General features: G+C 37.2%; 2 protein-coding genes across 2 annotated transcripts in view; both read left to right on the top strand.

Moving 5' to 3' along the window:
- The window catches only part of LOC136283110 (ALK tyrosine kinase receptor-like), a 15922-nt gene extending 15540 nt beyond the window's left edge, over positions 1–382 (top strand). The window contains exon 5 of the mRNA XM_066171383.1: positions 1–382. This exon is cut by the window's left edge and continues 180 nt beyond it. Coding sequence (XP_066027480.1) covers positions 1–137 — 137 coding nt within the window. The 3' untranslated portion in view covers positions 138–382.
- A 16542-nt stretch (positions 383–16924) lies between these two features.
- LOC136282835 (loricrin-like) overlaps positions 16925–19338 on the top strand; it is a 30717-nt gene continuing 28303 nt past the window's right edge. Inside the window, exon 1 of the mRNA XM_066170775.1 lies at positions 16925–17039. The gene's annotated coding sequence lies outside the window, so the exon portion shown is untranslated. The remainder of the gene's footprint in view (positions 17040–19338) is intronic.

The following is a 19338-nucleotide window of genomic DNA, read 5'->3' on the forward strand; positions in this document are numbered from 1 at the left end:
GGGGAAGTGGAGGTGCCAAAAAAGATCTGTCCTGTGGGGGCGGGGGAGGTTCTTTCAACAACGGAACAAATCAGCAAAATGAATGTTGTTATAATACTGCTGGACATGGTAAAGTGATCATAACATTTCTCCACTGAAATGCATGACAGCACTTTCCTTAGCGTGTAGTGGTAATTTTGTTTTGAAGCGCTAATTGATGCTTGTTTTGAAACTCAATTAATCATAATTTTTTCGGGTCATTATTTAGATTTTGTTATTAAGCCGTGTTACTGTAAGACAAACAGCGCAACTTGGGGTTCTAGAGGCGTTTATATTTGAGGGTAGAATTAAAATTCACAAACAACATTTGCTAGAATAGGTGAGTTTGTGAATATTTACTGAACTTACCTTCTCCCCCAGGGAGAGGGATGGGGTAGGGGGAGGGGACGGGGGAAGGAATGGGGAGAATTAAACATGGCACATACGTTCTCAGTTGTATGATGCATGAATATTTAGGTGATAGAAAACAATGAACAACATATTCTCCCGCCTCTTTATTCAATCAGATTCTTACGCGTTAAAAGCATACAATATTAAGGTGAGGCAAGATAATAGTTTGTAATCTCCAGGGTGAGGACAATGTTAGCTACAAAATACTTTGGCCTATAGAATAAAGATACAAATGCCAAGAGTGTTTAGACTTTAAATAGCGGGCATGATGGGAAGTTAGTGATAATTGGTCAAATAATAACATATGGGTAATGAAGACTAAGTAATAATTTTGTAGAGAAACAGTTGTGAAGTCAGCTCTTCATATTCTTGTGCATTTAATGTCAATTAATACATATTCACCAATGTAAAGGAATGCAGTCAATCTTTTTTTCTCGATCAGCTCAAAACCAAAATCGATTTTCAATAATGTTACAATCAGTGTGACCCAGCTTCTTTAATTTTTTTGCCCGTTCACCTTCTAAATGTTGCTGCGCATGACACTGACTGTAGGCGATGGCACATTCAAGTTAACGCAAAACCTTATTTACTTGTTATATTTGTTTTTCTGCAAACATCTGGAATGTCTTTTCAGGAGGCTCTCGTGCTCTTCGTCACTTAAAGTGGAGTAAAGCGTTGTAATTTTCACGTAGTTGGAAAGAATGATTCTGCTTAATAATAGTTAGAAATATATTGAGAACATTCTTTGCTGGTGGATTGACTAAAAGTTCCCAAGAATTGTTTCTATGAGTTACAGAAAAGAGCAATCACTTTCCCTACATTGTCGGTCTATAATGTAGATTTAGTAACCTCTAGTGAAACTCAATAAATTGATATCTGGCTGTCAGTATTTTCATGTTTGTTAGTTAAACCTAAATTATTAAGTCACATCAACTGAGTGCAAGGTAAATTTGTGAAAGAACGAAAAAAGTATCCATGTATCTTACAGGAAATTTCGTGTATCCCTCAACTTTACTCATCGTTTTTACTCGTCTTTGATGTCTTTCTTCGCAGCACACGAAAACCAGCCTTGACCAGGTCTTTGCAGGGTAATCGAAAATGGTATGATGCATGGATATTTAGGTGATGGAAAACAGTCAACAACAAATTATTTTCTATGACAGTCTTGTATAGCGGGAGACTCCTGACGACGGCTATAAAAAGCGTTGCGAATTGTTTGAGGCCTTCCAACGCAGTTTCTGATTAGACTTCGTGTCGGTTGGAGATTATAACAGGGTAATTTAGTATTAACAAGTGAGTTGATAACGTGAATTTGCCACCGTAAAAAGTTTAAAAGTTGACGTCTTGAGCGTTAGCCCTTCGTCAGAGCGAATGGAGGAATTGTGGGTTGTGTGTATTTTTATATGCAGAAAATTGAGCTACGCTATTGGTGGGAATATGGTGACGAGAAAACAAAAATAAATTAGTTGAACGAAAGGCGCTCGTTGATACCGAGGGAATTTAGAGTTTTGCGGCTTTCCGAACTGCCTAGATGGACGGAAAGGCCGCATACTGTCATATGGTGCTCAGAATGATTAGGGAGATTTAATTAAGTTAATTTTTCAAATGTATTGAAATGAATGCGATTTATTTCGTCGTTTTGAAGCTTAGTTTTTAAAAAACCAGCAATTGCAAAACCTCTTTTAATCAGCGCTTGTATTGGTCATTTCCACGCGGTTTCCTATTCCGGTTACAGGCCCCCTCGGACATAAGCCCCTCCGTTTCTAAGCCCTTTTAAAACCCCTAAAGAAGTTGTACAGCCCCAGGGTTTATAACCAGCAGTTTAAGGTAGAAGGCAATTAACTTCCTGATTTATTCAGACAGAACCCCATTGATACCCGTTCAGTATAATCAAGTTTTACCAACCAACAAGGTCCTAGAGGAACTAATGCAGCCATGACAACCACTAGCAACCACATAAATAAACAAAGAAGGCGCCCAATTTGAACGCAGATTAAAATTCAACTTTCTTAGTTGCCTGATTTTGTCCTTAAAAGTGTAAAACTTACAGTAGCTATTCGCTGGGATTATAACGGCTGTTTTTTTTTTCATTTGTTTTCCCTAATACCAGAAGGACGAAGTGAGATTTACCTACAGTTCTATCCTAGTTTTGTCTGAGTAATATTTCAAAGTTTACAAAGGCGATATATTACTTTTTGATTATCTTTATTGAGATAACTAAGCCTTGAAATATTCGCACAAGTTTCTCGACTTCCACTGGAATTAAATATAATATATCATTTCATTTAAATACATACCTGGACTGGCACAGGACAACCTACGAATTTCTCAAGAAGTTCATGCGTCTTTGAAGTTATTTTGTAACACAGATTTTGGATACAACAAGTTTACAAACGAACACATTTTATGAAACGTGGTTTTTTGGAGTAACCAAAAGCGAAAGTTTACTTCAGAAATACAAAAATAAAGTCGCTTTCTCTACAAAGAATTCATTGAACGTGTACGAGTCTTTTGACATGTTCGATTATACGATTATATTTTCGTTTTTGTTTAAAGTTGAGAGTCAACTAAAACACCACGACTTGGAGATAAATGAAAAATTTACAAAGCAGTGATGAAATCGTCTTATTCGTCAAAACGAGACAAAATATGCTGTTTTCTCAAAACCTACTGGAAAATTAAAAAGGAAAAAAAAGCGAAACCGCAGTGGCAGTCCGGCTTTTTGTACAATTTGGCTCTTGAGTTGATGTAAAGGTTGGTTCACAAAATCTGCGTAGAGGACTTAATTCGTATGCTCTAGAAAGTTGGTCGAACTAAGGCATGAGTTATCTATGATCCACCGCTGAAACGATGTTCTATCGGAAATTTATTAAACAAATTGTACTCAGTCTTGGTTAATCAGAAAGAAGAATATTGACTTTCGGTTCTACAAGTAACATGAGACATATTTTTAGTTAAAAAATATTGCTTTTAAGCTCTTAGATTCTTTTGGATGACATATGACTACATTTAAAATTTTAATATTTGTTGTTCCTGTTACACTCAAGTTGGCAATCTGTAGCGCGCGTAATACTCGAATTAATTGTAGGTCTCGCGCGACATCCCCGCGACATCCCTAGGACATCCCCGCGACATCCCCGCGACAAAATGACACGTTTAGTACAGGAAAAAACAACCCTCGTGAGGCTTCGGTACATACAAATAGGTAAATGGGTATAAAGAGAGGACCTACAAAAGATCTTTCTTCTATTCAGGGAATCTTTTGAGCAATGTTGCGTCACGGAATAGAGCGCAATTTTATTTTATCTCATATGGATATAAATATCATTTTATCTCTTATCATTGCGCGTTGTTCTTCGTCATTTCTCTCCTTCGCTTTATGATTATAGGTTCACAAAGCTTAATTTTCAAGCAATATCAATGGAAATATAAAGATCTCATCTAAGAAGGCAAATGGAAATCAATCCCTCATGACAAAGGAATATCTTAAAGCGCATCCCCTTCCCTCCCCACCCCCCTTGGGCTCTTGAGCCTTTGTGTGACGATGTCTATTATCTTTGAGAACAAAACAAAAAGGAAGTAAAAGGAATTGTGACAATCAAGAACAGTTTATTTGACCAGATCATTAACAATGTTTTTCTTTCCTTGGAAGCTTTTATCTTATTACTTCTTCTGTCGCTTTCATTAGTCTCCACAATGATAATGAATCCATTTACACTGCATCAAGAAAAGTCAACATAAACGTGGTACTTTTGTTTTAAAAACTTGCAAGAAAATCGATAAAACCCAAGAAATAAAACTATAAAAAAATTGACATGTTACCATCGCTGTGCATAGCAAACATATTTTAGGGCATCCTGAATCTATGGAAAATAATTCAACACTCGCATGATTTTTGTCTCTTAAATGACAAAAGGGAAAAAAAGAACTTGCTAAATTTGAGAGTAATTCATCAAAAAATGAGTCACTACGTAACTGAATTGCAAGAAAGAAAATAACCTCTTATAATGCAGAAGTTTAGGTGCGGCAAATGTTTCGTTGAAAATCAATCTGACTAAGGTGGTGTAATTTAACCATCAATATTGTTAAAGATCTTCATAAAAATGACAAATTTGTACTGTGGATCGTAAGGCAGGGGGACCGCTTTTCTTGGATCATTAATCTCGTTTCCTTGTTAGTCACAGCAGTTTGTCCAAGCTTTTGGGACCACAATCCACCGGGGGGGGGGGGATGGAGGACATGAGTCAAACATGTACGAAACTTGTACGAATGACACTTGATTACATGAAAAATTAGTTTCACCTGACAATCAAAGAATAAGAAATAAATATGAGAAAAAAACAAATTATTCGTTAGCCGCCAACCCCAAAATTTTGGAACATCAACTTGTTGCGGTAAAACGGTCGTCTTTATTTTACGCTCAAGTGCGGGCGAACACGGAATGCGTGTAAACAGTTGGTAAAGTACGGTGGCCCACAACTGTCAGGCAAAAGAAATAACCTCGCGGCAAAAGAAATAACAATGTCCTCACGGCATAAAAGAGGGCGTGGGGGCCGGGACTAGCTGTCGAGGTGCACCATGGGATAAGAAAATGCAGTAAAGGGGTCAGCGGCTGATCATCACTTCCCGCCATTTCTCTCGCCGTGAGTCTCTTTCTTTTGCCCCGCGGTTATTTCTTTTGCCGTGACAGTTGTGGGCCACCTTAGTAAAGAGTATTATTAACTTCCTCATACGTCGCGCTCATACGGATATAATTAAGCTAGAATAAAACAGCACATGAAGGACATCTTCCTCTGTTTTTATTCAAATTACAGGCCATTGACATGCATTAAGTATAATTAAGTTTCACCAATCAACTGGTTCACAGGGAAACTAATTCAGTTCTGAACCACATAATCAGACATAGGATATGATGTATTTGAACCAAAATAAAACTGCAGCTGTCTCATTTCACTAAATGTTTATCTTAAGGAGGAAAAACTCACTCTAACTGTTCGCTTGAATTATAACGGGTGTTTTTTTCTGAGAACATGCTGTCTGTATTCTACAGTTTCGTTCTCACCGTTTTGGCTTCCCTAATACCAGAAGTACGAGGTAAGATTTTGCTATACCCAATGCACACCAATGCTGTTTTGTTAAACATGGTTGAAAATTGTCTTCTTAGCAGCTGCTTAAGCCGATGTTTTTCAACTTCAAATTTAGCAGAATTAAAATATAAATTAGTGTTTACTTGAAACCTATGGAAAATTCAGTTATTCACATATCTGTTTTAATTCAACCCGGTTGATGTTGTGAATGGGGTATTATTTGTTGTCAAAGAACTATTTCAAAGTTTTCTTTATCATCATATGTTTTTAATGACATAATGATGATAAATTTTAATGACATAACATTATTGGATCAATAATAGCTAAATCCTTTCTTCTGCCCGCTCATTAAAGTACATGAACCCCTCGACTTAAGTTTTATGAAAAATGGAACCAGCCTTTTATTCGCATTTGCGACTAGTTAGATGCTGTTTGAAATGGTAAAATTGCTAAAAACATAACATAACATAACATTCATAACATTACCAGAATTTCGAGTAATGGATCATATTTCAAGCCGAACGACTTTTATAATTAAATATTGCACAGCACTGTACGGCGTTAAAAAATATTCTTAAATATTTAAGCATTCCGCGAAGATAATCATCTTCCCACGCTCCCAGAAGTTACAAAACAATCATTAAAACGGTTTCGTTTTGAGATTTTCGAAAATAAAATTTCGGGCAAATTTAAGTACCCCAAAAAAAACTTCAATACAGACTCATTGACTTATTGTTTATCAAAGCAAATTAGTACGTGTGGTGTCCCCCAAGGCTCTATTGTTAGTCCTTTGTTATATACATTATATAAGATCTTCCTTATGCATCTAAATTAACACAGCCTCTGCTTTTTGATGATGACACTAGTATCTTTTATTCTCACTCAGATCCCGATTATTTAGAGTCCGTTCTCAATGATGAAGTGTGAAATCTTGACATTTGGATGAAATGCAATAAGCTTTCGGTAAATTTTAAGAAAACAAGTTACATTATCTTTAAATCGAGGCAGAAGAAGCTTGGTTAATCTTTTTCCCTATCCTTTGGAAATCAGACATTGAAACAAGTAAATGAAACAATATTCTTAGGTGTTTATATTGATGAGCATTTAACAAGGAAACCTCACATTAGCTTCGTAGCTAAACAAATCCTTAGTCAGCCGGTATAATATTTAGGGCTAGATACTATACTTCATCTAATATCAAGCTTACTCTGTACTATACGTTAATTTACCCATATATCACTTACTCTTATTCAACCTGGCCGTCCACATATGTGACCAACTTAAATAGAATGTTTTATTTACAAAAACGTGTCGTGCGAGCTATTATCAACTCAGACTATCGAGAACACACTACCCGCATATTTGCTTAATTGGGCATTTTAGTTATTTCCTAAGTCAAAGCATTGCAAATAGCAAAACTAATGTTTTATTATCATAATCAACTATTGCCCCCGATGTTTCTCAGCTTGTTACAAGAATATCCAATTGCTATCGACCACATAACTGTCGTACTAATCTTAAACAATTTACAATACTCTACCAATTGAAGGCCTAAAATTTGGAATTCTCTCGCAATATCGATCACTGGTTTGACCAGCTTTTTTACTTTTAAAAGAAAGATCATTGAATTTTTTAAATAAAATGAATCCGAATTGGCCAAGCCGCATATCCACAACTTAATTACAAACATATTGACAACAGAGGTGGCCTCTCCTATAAGCCTGGTGGTTTCTTGAAAGTCTCCTCGCCCTACCATACTGTTAAACCTGCTTAAAAATTATATTTTAAGTGGCTAATAAATGGTGATGATGATGATGGTGATGATAAAATTGTACGAAAGCCTTTCGTAGGTCCCTTAAGAAAAGTGAAATGTTTGGTGCCTAAGCAATATCGAGCTGAAAATCAAAACGAATTGTAATTTGACGAGCCGGTTGTTATGGTGAAAATTTCCTGCAAAGTAGACCCAATGTGTAATGCGTGTATTCCCCCTACCTCCCTTGCAATCCACCTCTTCGACTTAACAACAACAAACGGAAACTGAAAGCGTGTCAAGAAAGAATTACAGTCGACGACATTATTGAAAATTGGACCCACGAAATAGCTGCAAAACTACCTCTAATGCAACAATAATTTCGTTTAAACCATCAGTAATTGTCATAGTTTTTAAGAAAATATCGAGGTTTTACATCTTTGTGAAAACGGTCGTCGGACAAGGATAGCGTAAATATATATACGTTTATATATATGTTTCATTTTTGGTAGCCTTGTATATTAATATAACTAAACCTTGAAATATTCATACAAACTACTCCTAGAAGTGTTAGATATACTAAATTACTTTAGTCAAATAGTTCTCCCTTGGATAACATGAAACAACCTATACATTGACGAGGAGTTCACACATCGTTTGAATTCAATTTGCACTTTATGGTCATTATTTGAAAGCAACAAGATGGTGAACAAATCAGAAGCGAAAATTTACTGTAGAACCAGTAATCACGTCTTTTTCTTAAAAATGTTGTCCGTGCACGTTTACAACTTTTGGATCCCACGCAATCATTATGGATGAAATGACCACTGGCAGGCCTTTGTATCTCCACAACGAGAAAAAAATAACTTTTCATGGAAAAATGTCTCAAAGCCTACCTTAAACTTAACTATTAAAACTTGGCGTTTGGTGAAATTTAGCTCCAGATTGAGGTGGTGCTGAGGTTGTTTCAAATTTTCCAAACCTAAATCGAGGACTTTGTGTAATGCAGGTAGCCTTTACAGAAAGGAAGTTCTAAATTAGCTTGGGCGCAATTTTACTCTTCATACACGCACACACACACACCCATACGTTTATTATTACTCCCATAAAGGAAAAACTATTTGTCAAACAAATTTTGCGTAATCCTGTTTGATCAGAACGGTGGTCGTTGAAAGGCGATTCGGTTCTAAGTTTTCTAAGTGGAAGAAGAAAAATAGTGAAGACAATCCGTATAAAAGATTTAAACTTTTTAACCAACTCAAATAAACATAGGCATACGTAGCGTACAAGAGTCATTTTTTCGGCTGAGCAGATTAAGATGGGGCACTTTGTGTCGATTTGGTTCTAAGTTTTCTGAGTGTGAGAAGAAAAACAGTGAAGACAATGGCCGTTTTTATACTCGATGACGCGTTACCCGTCCAGTCGGATAACGCGTCTCTTAAGTTATTCGTAAGACGGGACGAACAACATGACGAGCAACAAGAGACGAATAATGAGAGATTTTTGGCGGTAAAGTTCAAGATGGCGGCCCTGCTGGAGCTTGTAAAATTGTTTTCCTGTAAAGAAAAGCTGAAGAAGAGTTTTTAAGTGGCCAATATAAAATGAACGAAGAAATGTTTTCTTCTTTGAATTCTTCGATCGACATACGTTCCTCAAGAACCTTCTTTATCTCCTCGAAAACAGTTTTGTTTGCAGTCTTCGTCAACGCAAATTTGTCCAGTTTGTAACCAAAGTCGTTTTCCTCGTCTGGTAGGACGAAGGTAAAGTACTTCAGCCTTCTTTCTGTCCATGAACGACTTCGCTGTTTCGTACCTGCATCAGCTGCAGCCGCCATGTTGTTATGTTTGGCGTTTAACCACCAGCGTTTTTGCAACACGGTCTCATTAATTTTTAGCGTTGGCTTTGGAAATCGATCAAAATAGCTTAGATCTTCAAGAGGGAGATAAAAACGGCATCGATTAGTCGGAAGATACGTTATAAACAATCGACAGGTGACAGTAGAAGAATCGCAAAGCCAAAAGCCAAAGCAATAATTTAGAAGAAAAAGTGCTTTACAGTTCGAGTTTAAGAGAGGCGCTCAATACTGCATAGCAACTTTCCAACTTTACATAATTGTTTTCCAGGTAGCTGCCGCAGTTTATTGTTTACTACTTTTCCTAAACCTGGCTTCCGGTTGGAGAATCACACGCTTCGAACTATTGAAGTTGTTAACGAGGATCTCTGCAGATTCCAGTGCTACCTGGAACCTAACTGCGTCAGTTATAACTTCTGTGAAATAAAACAGTTGTCTGGAAAACATGAGTGTGATCTGAATAACGCGACTATTGAACATGATGAAGACCTGGTGAAAAACGAAAGTTGCATTTACCGCGGAGCAGAGGTGAGGATGAATTCTATGAGGGAAAATTAATACTCTTTGTCCGGGAAAGCTCTGATACGAAATCAAGGGATATCCCCACCTCTCCTACTAATTTAAATAACCCTGTCGCAACGGGAATAAATGTAACGCGAACATCCGCGTATATCACCAATAACCTTGCGTGGAAAGAGTGCAACAAAAGCACTCGCGAACAACAAATTAAGAGTACACTCAAGGACCACGAAGGTGGACGGGTGGAATCAAGAAACCTCCAAAACCTAGCCCAAAAAATGGAACTGCATACATGAGACATACGCACACTATTGCAAGTGCGGACGACAAACACACGGGAAGGATTTGTTAGCCTGCCAAAACATCATTTTAAATTTCTCTATTCCTTTCCTTCCTAAGAATGCTTGTAAGAAAAATCCTTGTAAGAATAACGCAACATGCCAAGCTGGGTTTACAGACAGAAACTATCAGTGTTTGTGCGTTGATGGATCTGGATTTAAAGGCCATAACTGTAATGAGGGTAAGGAATCTTATACTTTTATCAGTATAGCTAATCACATGATTTCGAGTGAAAGTGCCAGCCAAATTGCCAGCCAAATTGCACGAGCCCGTACGCTCGTAATCTTCTGCGTCTTTCGCACGAATTGTTGCGCTGGTTTAACTCCTTGATAATTTTATTCAGGGGGATCGCTGTATACTTTCAGAGCCGTTTCTGGAAGCCAGACTTTTGACCAGTTGATTGTCTTTCGTTGGATGTTTTTATTTTTAGCATTCGCCCTAAAACTCTGAATTAAAACATCGTTGCTTTCTCCTCACCCATCAGCCATTTTGTTTCGTTATGCTTACGCGACTTACCTGTCAATCAGTTTGATTTTAACTTTGTGCACTGTTTGGGATAAATTGACGAGCTCTCGGCCAACGAGCATGCTGAAATTCTTGCATGTGCTTTAATAAAGAAACATGATGTACTGATAAGTAACAAGTTTCGCACGCTCCTCCCCTAAACTTTATTTCTCTTAGGTGATTGGGCAGACTTATTTGAAAGGGATAAGCACCATACAATCACTAACATCTCAATAGTGTGAAAGTCTCAGAACATCACAGCAGATAGCCTTGGCTTTGAAGTTTGCAAGAAGAATGATCTAGGATAGCACAAACTATTCAAAGTACAAAAGACGATTTATCTGAATAACTGTATTGCTACCCATGGTTCATTTTAGAACCTGGTTCATCGCTTTTTTTTTATTTGCATTGCTTTTACCGCATTAAGTCTCAATTTTTTCAATCGCGTCTAAAGTTTGAAACAGAAAAACAACGGTTTCCGGTCAGCGACATCATTCGACTTCGAGGGGCGCTCTCTCGCTTCTTGTTTTTCTTTCAGGATTTTTTTAAAATCCTGGCTTGCATACTTTGCCACCTTCTCTCAAGAATTATTCATCTTAAGTATGCCGCTAAAGTTTTCTCAAATTCCATTTCAACCAATAGTCAAACTGTATCAATTTTCGCTCGGTCAACATTACCGCTACGGTTCTTCAGTTCTCTCATCCTCCCAACACCTTAAAAAAGTGCCCCGTGGCCTGAAATTGTGCTTTGCATTTGATGCATTTCCACCTCTGACACTGACATTTTGGATTTCAGTGGGTCGTAAGTGACTGAGTCAATAACGTAACCTGAAGGAAATGGAAACCTTGGTATTCTTGCGGTTACAGGAGACGTTTGAGCTGTATTTTAACTCTTCTATTTTCTAATGAAACCAGCTTTTGGTAGCATATTTGGACTTAAATGTCCGAATAGTTTTTAAAGAATGGCTGTTTATCAGCGTTCTTTTCAACTGCGGCGCTGAGTAAAAGTAGTATTGGCAAAGCCAAAAGTAATTGTAACAATTTCTTACCAGCATCATAACTTTTATTTTTACTGTATGTGTTTTATGAAGGATTTACAGCTGTTTTTACAAATCTTGGTAAGAGTGGAAGAAAGGGTCCAGACTCAGTTGGCAGTCACTACACAGGTCAGGATCATGACGGACAAGTTGAAGTGTCCAGCGGTATTCAACTGTGGACTGTGCCGCACACTGGTGAATACAGAATAGAAACAATAGGAGCCTCAGGGGGGTACAGTGAGGATAGTGTCATCAACGGAGGAAGAGGGGCGCGGATGATTGGAAACTTTATGTTGACCAAAGATGAGATCATTCACATACTTATTGGTCAAAGAGGGGAAAGACCGAAGCCGAATTCAAACAAAAGACTGGCTCAGGCGGAGGAGGTACATTTGTGGTGAGAAAAAACAACACGCCTTTAATCATAGCCGGAGGTGGAGGAGGAGTTGCAAAAATGACAGAACAACATTCAGGATGTGATGCGTCCGTAAACACAACAGGGAATGCAGGGTATAACTCGCCATTCCTGTCAGCAGGAATGAACGGATATGGAGGACAAACTGATAAACCGCACTCTGGTGGGTGAAGAATTCCCTATTTATAAATACTGAATTATATTTTTTTGCATTCTACTGCCATCCATCAGTATTTCGAACAAAGAGGTGGTGCTTGTTGCTCAATTTTTTTTTTCAGAATTACTAAAAGCCATGATCTGTTAAGTTGCTAATGTCAACTGTAAATCTCTTGATTGTATGTGGTGGTGGTGGAGGCTTTTACAGTAATGGAGAAGACACAAAGATTTCTTCTGGAAAGGGTGGAAGGGGAGGTAGAGGATTTCTGGCCGGAGGAGAGGGCGGAACACATCAGGGTGGTTTCGGAGGTGGGGGTGGTTATCGTTTAGTTCATGAAATACCTGGGGGAGGTGGAGGGTACTCCGGGGGAAGTGGAGGTGCGAATAAAGATCTTTCCTGTGGGGGAGGGGGAGGTTCTTTCAACAACGGAACAAATCAGCAAAATGAATGTTGTTATAATACTGCTGGACATGGTAAAGTGATCATAACATTTCTCCATTGAAATGTATGGCAGCACTTTCCCTAGCGTGTAGTGGTAATTCTGTTTTGAAGTGCTAATTGATGTTTGTTTTTAAACTCAATAGTTTAACTTTTTTGGGTCATTATTTAGATTTTGTTATTGAGCCTTGTTACTGTAATACAAACAGTGCAACATGTGGTACTAAAGGCGTTTATATTTGAGGTTAGAATTAAAATTCACAAACAACATTTGCTAGAATAGGTGAGTTTATGAATTTGTACTGACCTCACCTTCTCCCGTGGGGGGAGGGATGGAGTAGGGGAGGGGGAAGAAGGGAAGGGACGAAGGGAAGGAATGGGGAGAATTAAACATGGCTCGTACGTTCTGAGTTGTATGATGCATGAATATTTAGGTGATAGAAAACAGTGAACAAAAATTTTCTCACCTCTTTATTCACTCAAATTCTTACGCGTTAAAAGCATACAATATTAGGGCGAGGCACGTTAATTCTTTATAATCTCCTGGGTGAGGACCATGTTAGCCACAAATTACTTTCGCTTATAGAATAAAGAAGATACAAATGCTAAGACTGTTTAAATGGCGGGCATGGTGGGAAGATAGTGATAATTGGTCAAGCAATAACTTATGGGTAATAAGGACTAACTAATAATTTTGTAGATAAACAATTGTGAAGTCAGCTCTCCATGTTCTTGTGTATCCAATTTAAATGAATACATATTTATCAATGTAAAGGTTCATTACGCAGTCAATCTATTTTTTCCTTGATCAGCTCAAAACTAAAATCGATTCTCACTAATGATGGCTTCTTTAATTTTTTTGCCCGTTCATCTTCTAAATTTTGCTACACGTAACACTGATTGTAGGTGATGGCATATTCAAGTTAACGCAAAACCTTATTTACTCGTTATATTCTGTTTTTCTGCGAACATCTGGAATGTCTTTTCAGGAGGCCCTCGTGCTCTTTCACTCAAATTGGAATACTGCAGTAATTTTCGCGGAGTTGGAAAGAAGGTTTCTGCTTAATAATAGTTAGAAATATATTGAGAACATTCTTTTCTGGTGGATTAACTAAAAGTTCCCAAGAATTGTTTCTATGAGTTACAGAACAGAGCAATCACTTTCCCTATATTGTCGGTCTATAATGTAGATTTAGTAACCTCTAGTGAAACTCAATAAATCGATATCTGGCTGTCAGTATTTTCTTCATGTTTGTTAGTTAAACCCGAATTATAAATTCACATCAACTGAGGTAAATTTCACATCAAGGTAAATTTGAGAAAGAACGAAAAAATGTATATGTATTTTACAGGAAAGTTCGTGGATCCCCCAACTTTACTTATCGTTTTTACTCGTCTTTGATGTTTTTTCGCAGCACACGAAAACCAGCCTTAATTGAAGGTCTTTGCAGGGTAATCGAAAATTGTATGATGCAGGATATTTAGGTGATGGAAAACAGTGAACAACAAATTATTTCTGTGACTATAAAAAGCGATACGAACTATTTGAGGATTTCCAACGCAGTTTCTGATTGGACTTCTGATTGAGCAGTCGGAATATATTAACTGAATAATTCACGCCCATCTAACTGTAAAACAGAAAAATACATCCAATTATAAGCCCCTTCTCCCCCACCCCCCCCCCCCCCTCAGATGTAAGCTCTCTTCAAGCTTTTCCTGTTTTAATAGATAGGAACTCTGAGTAGTTGGAAAAGTCATGGCACGTGGAGCAATAGGTTTATTACTTCCCTTTGATTATCAAAGATGAACCTTCGTTTTGTTATGTTTCAGTTCTGTTCGTGTTGTTCGAGTTGCTACATCAGGATTAAAAAAACTCCTCATCATCGGGCTACATCAGTTGAGTTTCTGCTGACAGTGAGTTCCAGTATTTGCTGACTGGCCTTGGCCTGAAGATCATTAAAAACAGGTGCTCGACAAGCTTGCACAAATCAAGTGTTCACATCATTCCTCATGACTCTGTTGCGTTACTCTAAAAATCTACAAGTAACATAACCATCGATTCATTTTCAATTTGGCTTCAATCCGCAAGGAGACTCAAGGCGCCTCTGGTACTCCCAAAACATTGACGGTACTTGGACGCTCGATGTTTTACTTACAAGTAAATCAAGCCTCAATTAGACTCAAAACTTCAAGATGAAGGCAAAAAGAGCCGTTCAGCGCGCGTCACGGAATAGAGCATAACTTTTTTATCTCGTGTAGAGCGATTGAGTGCAATCAGAGTGTGTAAGCTTTGTGATCCAGTTAGGTGTCAAGTGTAGAGGGACGGAATAGGAACAGAGCCAGCTTTATGATCATGTGTGAGGTGACTGAATGGAAACATAATGCAACTTTTGTGTTTATTTAAAGAGCAATCGAGTGTCAACGAAATAGAAGCCTTTTAATTAACTTTGAATTGATAGAATGATCACAGAGCATAAGTTTTGTGAATCAATTAGTTCAGCGAAAAGTAAACGATGAATTAATACGCACAAAAACATAAGATTAGTAATAACGTCTAGACTTACTGAGCATCAAAAGAGCATGAGCCTTGTGATCACGCAAAGAGCGATACTACATTTTGTCAAGAACGTGCTACTTGTAACTTTGTCGGTTCATCAGTCGACAAACTTGAAAAGTTTCAAGATTTAACTAATACATAAGAACGTTAATGAGAGTCCTGAGATGTATACAATCAATAGATTAAAACTAGCTAGTTTATAATCTGTTGATTCAACTAATTGTTCAGAGATGTTTTTTTACACTTTACAAGACCACGCCAGGTCAGTAGATTTTTTTAAGAAGTCAAACTCCTCTCCATTGATGTATGTCATTTACTGTTATTGCAAATTGTTCTTCCTCGTTTCTCTCCTTCGTTTTATGATTATACGTTCACAAAGCTTTATTTTCAAGCATTATCATTCGAAGTATAAATATCTAATCTAAGAAGGCAAAAAGGAATGAATGGAACAACGCCAATGTTATGATTACAAGTTATCAGTTGTAACATTCAAGCAGCAATTTCTGATAATGAAAAAAGTCCTACTTTATGTTCGTTTGGAATTGTCACCTTCCGAGGTCCTCAAGTTAAACTGCTGACTAACATTGTCAAAAATGCAAATGAAAATTTGTATCTTAATCAAAATTCAGTTGAAATATTTAAATTAAATCTTTTAAGACAAAAATTAAAATTTGTATCCTTAATTCAGTGCAAAATCACTTTCACCCACGTTACCGCTAATCGGCACTGATAACGCTAATTCAGCTCATCCAGAGAATAAATACACTATTTTTAGCTGTAATTTTTGCTAAGTCTATGCCTTATGGACTTCTGATCGACAAAACAAGAATTCGTTTAATATTCAGACACGTAACCTTTTATTCGCGTTTTCCAATTTGAATACAGCTGAAACGAGTCAGTTGTTATGGAGACTTTCCAACAGAAGGGAAGTGATAAGTTTTTCGCAATTACAAATTTACATTTGCATTGAAAAGTCTGAAAGAAGACGTGAAGTAGCGCATGGACGGGGCTTGTCATCCGACAAAATTAAAAATTCAATTTCTTGTCGGAGAGTTTAAATTTGTTTGACAGGTTCTTTGGTCTGTTGATACTAAGTGTTAGCTTGTGAATCACCTTCTGCCCTCCCTCCCCCCTCCCCCCCCCCCCTCACTCTTCCTTTTTTTAAAAACGGAAACTAAAAGGGTGCTGAGGTGAACGGCCTGATGAAGGGAAGGGGAGGGAGGTGGAGGGCACAAGTCGTGCATGTACGAATGACACTTGATTACATGAAAAAGTTGCTTCAACTCACAATCAAAGAACGAGAAATAAATATAAGAATAAGAAACAAATTCTCCGTTAGAGCCAACCCCAAAATTACGGAACACCAACTTGTTTTGGTAAAACGGTCGTCTTTATTTTACGCTCAAGTGTGGGCGAACGAGGAATGCGTGTAAACAGTTGGTAAAGTACGGTGACCCACAACTGTCACGGCAAAAGAAAAAACCTTACGGCAAAAAGAATAACTTCACGGCAAAAGTAAAGTTAAACACTCGAAGGGAAATTCCATATCTACGCGCGTCCATGTATTACTCTCTATATATTAACTTCCTCATACGTCGCACTCATACGGATATAATTAAGCCACAATAAAACAACACATGAAGGACATCTTCCTCTATTTTTATTCAAATTATAGGCCATTGACATGCATTAAGTATAATTGAGTTCCACCAATCAACTGGTTCACAGGGAAAATAATTCAGTTGTGAACCTGATAATCAGACATAGGAGGTGATGTATTTGAACCAAAATAAAACTGCAGCTGTCTCATTTCGCTAAATGTTTATCTTAAGGAGGAAAAACTCACTCAAGCTGTTTGTTGGAATTATAACGTGCGTTTCTTTCTAAGGTACTTGCTGTCTGTATTCTACTGCTTCGTTCTCACCGTTTTGGCTTCCCTAATACCAGAAGTACGAGGTAAGATTTTCCTATACCCAATTCACACTAATGCTTAAAAATGTTTTAGAGGTGTTTAGTTTAATTTTTTTTTAAATTGTCTTCTTAGCAGCTGCTTAAACCGATGTTTTTCAACTTCGAATTTAGCAGAATGAAAATATAAACTAGTGTTTTCTTGAAACCTATGGAAAATTCAGTTATTCACATCTCTGTTTTAATTCAACCCGACTGATGTTGTAAATGTTGTCTAAGAACTATTTCAAAGTTTCCTTAATAATCATATAACTTTTTTATTATCTTTATCTACATAACTAAGCCTTGAAATATTCAAATTTGTACTTAATACAATAATTATTTCCTTCATCTACACACCTGCAGTGACAACCACGTATTTCAAAGGAGGTTTTTATTTTGTTTTGCAATATTTTTTTGAAAATGACAAAATTCAAATATGTAAAATTTTAGGGAACATGGTTTCTGGGCTGAGCCAAAAGGGAAGGTTTACTTTGAATAAACAGTCATTGTCTCTACAATGATGTCCGTGAACCACGTTTAATTTTTGACTTTTTGATGGTACACGATGGATAAAATGACTACTGGCAGACCTTGAAAAAAATGAGCGCCTTAATTTTCGCGCTGTTTGGCTTCAAAGTTGATGTAAAGGCTGGTTCCGTTTTTCATTAAACGTAAATCGAGAGATTCATGTACTTGAATGAGTGGGCAGATGAAAGGAATAAGTTGTTACCGATCCAGAACAATTTCACTTCACTCAGCCAAAACAGGTGATTTCAAGAGAAAAATTTGTTAAACAAATTTTACTCAGTCTCATGTAATCGTAACGGAGACTGATGGCAATGATCGAGTCATTGAGTTCCTTAGGATATTTTAGGTTCAAAAGTATACTTTGAGCCTTTAAAGTGTACGATCCAGTACGAGTGTGTAGTCATGAAGATATTACACCGAAGCCGAAACAAATTAGACGAATGACCGCCGGGAAAAATGAATTGTCGGCGGTATCTCCACTCGATCAATTTCTCGTCCGCTCATTCATTCAAAATTTTCCAGACCTTGAAAAGCTCATAATTTCCCAAAACTTTCAAGAGAGGTTGTCAATAATTTTCGAGAATCCGGCGACAGAAGCAAAAATTCAACTTTTTTTTTATTTTCTCAAAAAGACCCTTTTGGTGAATCGTTTTCAAAAATAATATTCAAAAGTTCCAGCGAGTTTTTATTTTGGAAAAAAATATGAAAGTTCGAAATCGGGCCAAAACGTACCTAATTTGCATAATTTCTATTGGGCTTTTAGTGCATTTCAACGCTCGTACAAGACAGCAAAAAATTATCTTGGATTCATTTTTTCATAAGTTGTTTTTCATCCCTTGGAGTAGCTTTGAAACTACATTTCATCTCCAACTGAACTTTCTTTCGTTTGTAACCACCTGCATAAAGTACACTATATTTACTATTACGTTTGTACGCTGAATTTTGCTATATTTCAGACGACCATAACATAGAGGGTATACAAATGTACATAAGATAAAAGAACTCTTTTCAACGAGAAATTCTTCATGTTTATCATGTAAAAATATTATTTTTGGCCCGCGAAAAGCGAGCGCGCCAGACCAAAATATATAGCTTGCAGTTTCACGGAGTTAGGCCATTTTCCTTGCTGTACTCCTACTGCAAATCGCACGCTATTGGGACAAAACTCGACGTGTTTGGTTTCTACTTCAGTTTTGATTAATTTAAATATATCGATTTTAACTTAAAAATTAACCTACCTTTATTTTTAAGTGAACAAACCACCGTTTTAGGTAAAGTTTTTGAGTTGACTTTTCTCGAGTGCTAAATAAACAAATCGCTGTTTACAAAGATACCAGCTCTGTCGACGTGTTTTTAGCTGAAAAATCGATGGGAAAATCGTAGCGTTTCTTTCTTCTGTCTTTTATTATTTTAAAGATTTGATAAAATGAGGAAATAAGGCACTTGTACAAAACCCAAACATTCATTAGTCTACAATTTGATTGTTCATTATCATTATCGCACAGTTCACAATAAGGAAACTGTGACAGGAGAGGAGATTTTAAATTCACATGCCGCGTGCTTGTTGACCTACAAGTTCCTGAGTGTAACAATTTCGGCTTTTCGGGAAACTCTGCTTCTCTTATTTGATAGGAAATATCAATAGCCCCATAAAATTCATTAATTGCGCCATGTTTCCGGAAAATAAGACTGGAAAATAGTTTTTCCACTTTCCACCATCAAGAAATTCCACGTAGAAATAGTATTTGTAGCGTGACTGCGTGACCTTTCATGAGAA

Source organism: Pocillopora verrucosa, chromosome 8, assembly GCF_036669915.1.
Source record: "Pocillopora verrucosa isolate sample1 chromosome 8, ASM3666991v2, whole genome shotgun sequence".
In the NCBI taxonomy this organism is placed as follows: Eukaryota; Metazoa; Cnidaria; class Anthozoa; order Scleractinia; family Pocilloporidae; genus Pocillopora; species Pocillopora verrucosa.